Source organism: Cryptomeria japonica, chromosome 10 (genome assembly GCF_030272615.1).
Source record: "Cryptomeria japonica chromosome 10, Sugi_1.0, whole genome shotgun sequence".
Lineage (NCBI taxonomy): Eukaryota > Viridiplantae > Streptophyta > Pinopsida > Cupressales > Cupressaceae > Cryptomeria > Cryptomeria japonica.
In genome coordinates, this window is record NC_081414.1 from 153,535,889 (window position 1) to 153,544,192 (window position 8,304).

Genomic DNA, 8,304 nt, shown 5'->3' on the forward strand with positions numbered 1-8,304 from the left:
CTATTTGGTAAATAAATTAATGTACCATGCTTGTAAATAGCATATTGATGTTCAATATCACTTTTTCTATCATATGATTCAGGGTGGTAGAATCATGACACAAAATGTTAACACTATGATTATTGTTATAGATTCTCCCATGAACCAATAAGCATGAAGAAATCTAATTAATGCATAGAAATCATAGATCTTATCTCTAATAAATGAAAATGAAAATCTTTTATATAAGCACACAACAATAATTTATGTAAACATGTACAAAGTTGACATTAGATAAAGGTGTAAAATATGATCAATCATCTAAACTTTGAAATTTGAGTCCAGAAAGGTCAAATTTACATTTTAAAAGATGATCTTAAACATGTAACACCAACCTAAAAAAATATAAAGAGGTATTTAAAATAATCAAAACAATTAAACACTAAATAAAATAAATGTGCGGAAATATACATTGACTAAGAGAAACAACAAACATGAAATAACGAACAGACAACTGAATGAAACAACTCTACATGAAAAAGTCACGTGGATGCATTCTCTGCTCTGTAAACCCAAATTTGGCTTCAGAAAATTGCTTGTAACTGAACAACTCTGAACGTTTTCCAAAATCATAAAATGCCATTGCCATTAACAGCGTTATGTCGAAGGAGGCGCTGCACATTCTGCTTTCTACACACAACCCTCCTGAAGACTACTCTACATATGTTCACTTATTGCAGACCTGTGTTCTCAAGAACGCGCTTTCACAAGCGAAAAAAGTCCATTCTTTCATCGCTCACAGGCGATTTGCATTTGCTACACTTACAACTTTTCATAATAAACTTATTTACATGTATGTCAAGTGCAGAAGTTTGCAGGATGCTCGAAAAGTCTTTGACCACATTAAAGAACGAGACTGTATTTCATGGAATACGATTATTGCAGCTTACGGAAGACATGGGAGTCCCCACGAGGCAGTCAAACTGTTTCACCAAATGCAACGAACAGGTATGCAACCCGATCAGTTCACATTTGCCAGCGTGCTCCCAGCCTGTGCCAAAATAGGGTCTTTGGAACAGGGTATGGTTATCCATCAGAGCATAGAAAATAGAGGAATTTTGTCGGATGTTGTAGTTGCAAGTGCTCTGGTAGACATGTATGCAAAATGCGGAAGCATAGACAGAGCCCGTGAATTGTTTGACAGAATGCCTCATAGAAACGTGTTCTCGTGGACTGCAATGATTGCAGGATATGTACACAATGGATTTGTTGAAGAGGCTTTAGAAACCTTCGAGCAAATGCAATTGGCAGGTGTAAAGCCAAATTCCACAACATTCGTTAGCATCATCCCCGCCTGCGCCAAAATGGGAGATTTGCAACAGGGTATGGATATCCATCAAAGCATAAATGATAAAGGAATTCTGTCAGATGTTGCAGTGGGAACTGCGTTGGTAGACATGTATGCAAAATGTGGAAGCATAGACAAGGCACGTGAACTGTTCGATAGAATGCCTCAAAGAAATGTGGTCTCATGGACTGCAATGATTGCAGGATATGCACAAAATGGATTTCTTGAAGAGGCTCTAGAAACTTTCAAGCAAATGCAGTTGGCTGTTGTACAGCCAAATTCCACAACCTTTGTTATCATCCTTTCTGCCTGTGCCAAACTAGGAGCTTTGGAAGAGGGTATTAACATCCATCAAAGCATAGAGGACAGAGGATTTTTTTCAGATGTTGTCGTTGCAACTGCCCTTCTAGACATGTATGCAAAATGTGGAAGCATAGACAAGGCACGTGAACTGTTTGACAAAATGCCTCAAAGAACTGTGGTGTCATGGAATGCCATGATTACAGGATATGCGCAAAATGGACTTGCTGAAAAGGCTTCAGAAATTTTCAAGCAAATGCAATTGGCGGATGTAAAACCAAATTCCACAACCTTTGCCAGCATCCTCCCTGCCTATGCCAAAATAGGAGATTTGGAACAGGGTATAAACATCCATCGAAGCATGATGGAAGGGTTTTTTTCCTCAAATATTATAGCTGGAAATGCGTTGGTAGACATGTATGCAAAATGTGGAAGCATAGACAAAGCACGTCAAGTGTTCGACAAAATACCTCAAAGAGATGTTATCTCGTGGAATGCAATGATTGCAGGTTATACACAAAATGGGTTTGCTGAAAAGGCTTTAGAAACTTTCAAGCAAATGCAATTGGCAGTTGCAAAGCCAAATTCCACAACCTTTGCTAGCATTCTCCTTGCCTGTGCCAAAATGGGAGCTTTGGAACAGGGTGTCAACATCCACCAAAGCATAGTGGAAGGGGGTTTTTTGTCAGATATTATAGTTGGGAATGCTCTGGTGAACATGTATGCAAAATGTGGAAGCGTATACAAGGCACATGAACTATTTGACAGAATGCCTCAAAGAGATGTCATCTCATGGAATGCAATGATTGCAGGATATGCACAAAATGGATTTGTTGAAAAGGCTTTACAAACTTTCAAACAAATGCACTTGGTAGGTGTAAAACCAGATTCCACAACCTTTGCCAACATCCTTCCTGCTTGTGCCAAAATGGGAGCTTTGGAACAGTGTATGGACATCCATCGAAGCATAATGGAAGGGGGATTTTCATTAGATATTATAGTTGGAAATACTCTGGTAGACATGTACGCAAAATGTGGAAACATTGACAAGGCACACAAACTCTTTGACAGAATGCCTCAAAGAGATGCTATCTCATGGACTGTCATGATTGCAGGATATGCACAAAATGGATATGTTGAAAATGCTTTAGAAACTTTCAAACAAATGCAATTGGCAGGTGTAAAACCAGACTCCACAACCTTTGCCTGCATACTACCTGCTTGTGTCAAAATGAGAGCCTTGGAACTGGGTATGGACATCCATAAAAGCATAATAGAAGGGGGATATTTTTCAGATATTATTGTTGGAAATGCTCTTCTGGACATGTATGCAAAGTCTGGAAGCATAGACAAGGCACAAGAACTGTTTGACAGAATGCTTCAAAGAGATGTTATCTCATGGAATGTAATGATTGTAGGATATGCAACAAGAGGATTTATTAAAAAGGCTTTAGAAACTTTCAAGCAAATGCAATTGGCAGGTGTAAAGTCGGACTCCACAACCTTTGCCAGCATCCTTCCCGCATGTGCCAAAATGGGAGCTTTGGAACAGGGTATGGACATCCATCAAAACATAATGGAAGGGGGATTTTTGTTCGATATTATAGTTGGAAATGCTTTGATAGATATGTATGCAAAATGTGGAAGCATGGACAAGGCACTTGCTCTGTTTGAAAGGATGCTTCAAAGAAATGTCATCTCATGGAACTCAATGATTGCAGGATATGCACAAAATGGATTTATTGAAAATGCTTTAGAAACTTTCAAGCAAATGCGATTGGCAGGTTTAAAGCCAGACTCCACAACCTTTGCCTGCATCCTCCATGCCTGTGCGATAAGTGGAGCTTTGGAACAGGGTATTAGCATCCATCAAAGCATAATGGAAGAGGGATTTTTGTCAGATATTATCATTGGAAATTCTCTGGTAGATATGTATGCAAAATGTGGAAGCATAGACAAGGCACGCGAAATGTTTGATAGAATGCTTCAAAGAAACGACATCTCATGGAATGCAATGATTGCAGGATATGCACAAAATGGATTTGTTGAAAAGGCCTTAGAAACTTCAAAGCAAATGCAATTGGCAGGTGTAAAGCCAAATTGCACAACCTTTTCCAGCACCCTCCCTGCCTGTGCCAAAATGGGAGCTTTGGAACAGGGCATGGACATCCATCAAAGCATACTAGAGGGGGGAGTTTCGTCGGATATCATAGTTGGAAATGCTCTGGTAGACATGTATGCAAAATGTGGAAGAACAGACAAGGCACGTGAACTGTTTGACAGAATGGGTGAAAAAAATGTTATCTCATGGAATACAATGATTGCAGGATATGCACAAAATGGATTTGTTGAAAAGGCTTTAGAAACTTTGAAACAAATGCAATTTACAGGTCTAAAGCCTAATTCCACAACCTTTGCCAGCATTCTCCCTGCCTGTGCTAAATTGGGAGCTATAAAACAGGGTATGGATATCCATCAAAGCATAATGGTTCGGGGTTTTTTGTCAGATATTATAGTTGGAAATGCTCTTGTAGACATGTATGCAAAATGTGGAAGCATAGACAAGGCACGTAAACTGTTTGACAGAATGTCTCAAAGAGATGTTGTCTCATGGAATGCAATGATTGCAGGATATGCACAAAATGGATTTTGCAAGGATGCTCTCGAAATCTTTGAATTGATGAAGCACTCTGGAACATATCCTAACATTGTAACCTTTGCTTGTGTTCTATGTGCATGTAGCCATGCAGGTTTAGTGGATGAGGGCTGTTCATACTTCAATCACATGAGTAACCCTTATTGGATTACCCCTACCATTGATCATTATGTGTGCATGGTTGACATTCTTGGCCGTGCTGGCTATCTTGAGGAGACATTAAAATTTATCATTAAGATGCCAGTGAAACCTGTGGTGGTTGTGTGGATGTGTTTTCTTGGTGCCTGTAGATCACATATGAATACAGGCTTAGGAGTATTTACAGCAACACTGCTTTTTAATTTGGATCCTAAAAATGCTGCCACTTATGTTCTTCTCTCAAATATTTATGCAGAAATGGGCAGGTGGAGTGAGGTTCAAATGGTAAGGAGATTTATGAAAGATAGAGGAATTAAAAAGATTCCTGGGTGTAGTTGGATTGAAGACCATAAAATGGTACATGTTTTTTGTGTAGGAGACAGGTCACATCCACAGACACGGGAGATATATGCAAAGTTGGAGAAATTGGCTTCGGAGATGAAGGCAGCAGGGTATATTCCAGATTCAAGACATTTACCTAATGATGTGGAAGAGGAGGAAAAAGAATTATTCCTCTGCCACCATAGTGAAAAACTGGCAATTGCATTTGGTTTGTTAAACACACCCCCTAGAACAACCATCAGAGTTGTTAAGAACCTTAGAGTGTGCGGTGATTGCCACACGGCAGCAAAATTTATCTCCCAGATTGTTGCAAGAGAAATTGTTGTGAGAGATGCAAGTCGTTTCCATCATTTTAAGCAGGGACAATGTTCTTGCAAAGATTATTGGTGATGCTGAATCAAGCAACCTAAAAATTGGCTTGCAATATAATAATGTGCACTGTCACACCCATAGTATTAATGAAGGGACAAGGTTTTAGTTTCAGTTTCTAGAAAGCTTCTTTTTGTTGTTTTGTTTTGAGTATTTGGCAATGAAGACCACTGTTGGCTTCATAAAATTAGATGTATACAGTGCAATGCATACCACTGGTTATAAACACTGTTAGGGTAACTGTCAAATACTTGTTTATGATAACATGGATGTTTCTCGAATTGTTTTCACAAAACCTGCATATATGTGAAATGAGAAGCAGGAGGAGGTGGAGAATGGAGAAAAAAATAGAAGTTGAGAAACAATTCAAGTAAATGAAAAAATGGTTGACCAGCATGAAATGGGAGAGGAGAGCTCACAATTATCCTTGTCATTCTGTAAAGTTCTTTTGTTTGGGTTAGTTGTATGTCTTTTGCCTATGTCAGATGAACCGTTTGAGATTAAATTTTACATTCCAGATTTGATATATAATTTTATATAATTGCATGTAGATTTTGTCTTGTTTGTGGTTAGATATTTCTAATGTTGCTTCACACATCCCTTCAGTAGGGGAGATAGCTAATAGATTTGTGAATTCACAAATATTGTTTAATTTAATTTGATTTCAATCAGTTTGGTTTTATTTAAAACTAAACTATTATAATCTATATATGAAGTAAAAAAATTACAATTGTGTTTATATTGTAATTAGTAGATATGCATGACACTTGAAAAACTCTACAATGAGGTTTATAGATTGATGCTAGAGAGAAGAGATAACATTTCTATACGTAAAAATAAAATCATAATATATATTGCATTTTAATCACACATTAATAGTATTACAAAATTGTGCATGATGAGATTTATGTATTGATACTAATAAGATGAGGGTTTGAAGGTGGTTGGGATAGACATACATAGGGTATTTTAGAAGCATTTGGAGTGGCAATAGGTTTAAACAAGCGAAACTCAAAAGGATCGGAACTATAAGAATTTAGAGAATCAAAATGGAAGACATCCATAAGACAAAAAAATATTACAATTATGTTCATAATATGTTCAAATTGACTACTTTATTTACATGTAAAAAAACTAACAAATTGTAGTAAAGGTTAAATTTTATTTGATAAGATGGAATTGAATTTGTATTATTAGTATATGTAGCAAATTGAAGAAGACAAAATCTTTCATCTAATGTTTGTTTCATGTCAAAATTTTATGATAAGAGATTCAAGTCATAATTTCCAAAGAACCACGAGTCATTTGGTTAACCTTTTTGGTGTAGTCAATCTTAAAATGTTGGAATGTTATCATAAGTGTATGCACATTTGTATACAATTAAGGCAGGAAAAATAGTTTTTGGAAAGAATCCCGAATGATGAATTATAATTCTTCATCTCATACAAATATGTTTGCCAACTTTACTATTATAAGAAAACATACATTTCTAAGTCACAATAAGCCTTTATAATGAGTGTGCTCAATCTTCATGATGGAAGAAAGGAGTTTGCTATGAAGTACCTTCTATTTTCTTAAAAGATAAGATCACCTTGTAACTATCATTAATAATATGACACGTTAGGTCCCAAGGTACATCTAAAATTATAAATGAATATTTTAATGCATGTGTTATAATTGTATTAAACATTTGAATGGAACCAAATTTATTGTAATTAGTAATAAAAAAATCTTATAGATTATATTACAAAAGTGAGTCATACAGTAATGGCTCTTCAAATCATGGAATGTACATGCTACCCCCAACAAAATTTAATATTTAGAAAATCATCAAAATTTTAATCTACAAGATACGCTAATATTTAGGTCATGCAAAGTACTAATGTCACAAATATGTGGAAATGTCTACTAAGCACTCACACCATAATACACAAAAATATGAACCATATTAACATTACAAAACTTAAATTGAATTTTTTTTTTTCTTGACACCTCATAGGAAGAGTATTTGGGGACTAATTATATCCAATGTCACGTGTGTGAAGTTCCTCTACTTCAATCTTCCAATGCTCATGTTGAATGTCTAGATAAGATGCTATACCAATGAATACTAGAAATTGATACTAATTATTTCCCTTAGGTACCAAACCACTTTGCTTATTGGGATAAGGGGAACTATTTTGCGAGGAAACCATTTTACATGACAATGGTGCCTTCTAGATCTAATGTCTTTGCCTCTATTACAATATCTCTTGCATGGAGAAGTAAGGCCATAAGGAAGCATCTTGGTCATAGTTCTTGTGCTTGACCCTAGCATTTGAGAAATTCTAGCAATCTTACAAGTTTTAATTTGCTAAGACGGTCTTCTATTTTTGATGTTGAAATTGTGAATGGTCATATGAAATCACATAATGTTCTTTCAATCTAAAATGAGAACATATTATTGAAAAATTGGGTAGATTGATATTTCTACTTTCTCCTAACTAATATTAATTTTATATATCTAAACATGCATGGATTGTAATAGGTTGTCTTCAAAACATTTAGAAGTCTAACTTATAAATTGAAGATAAAATTGAACCTAAATAAATAATCATCATTCCTCTTTAATATATTTTGTAACAAACTAATTTTAACTAATTTAAAATTATACATCAAACAAATAATTCACTATTTTAAAGGTAACAATATTTATTCATGATTAAACAAGTACAAATTGAAATAAATCATCCATAAGTTATACAAAATTCAAATAACAATATTAAAACATTTTTCATTTAAAATAACATAAAAAATGTTGCTTTATATATATTTATATATACTATTTACAATGACATACAATTGAAATTAATTTTTCATTACAAGTCATAATTCATAAGATCGTGAACATGTTCCTCTCTAATAAATACTAAATAGAGCTAGATAATACTTTTAGATGTGGACCTATAACAAGGTGAAATTATAACTATTTAATTGATATTTTTAACATATTTAACTAAATAAATTATTATTGTAATGAACTTGATGCACTGCAAAATAAGATAGATGTTAGGGAACACACACACAAGAGCACTTCAAATGTTAGTGTTAGTGTCTAAAACGAAAGACTATCCTAAACAAGCATATCAAGAGAGATATCAAACATGTAATGAAAAGCATACAAAGACCAAAG

General features: G+C 35.1%; 1 protein-coding gene across 1 annotated transcript; it reads left to right on the plus strand.

Annotated features, from left to right (window-relative positions):
- The first annotated feature begins 494 nt into the window (after positions 1-494).
- LOC131047985 (pentatricopeptide repeat-containing protein At1g11290, chloroplastic) lies at positions 495-5,565 on the plus strand. Its single transcript, XM_057981795.2, has one exon. The coding sequence runs from the start codon at positions 639-641 to the stop codon at positions 5,151-5,153; it is 4,515 nt and encodes a 1,504-aa protein (XP_057837778.2). The 5' UTR covers positions 495-638; the 3' UTR covers positions 5,154-5,565.
- Positions 5,566-8,304: the final 2,739 nt, after the last annotated feature.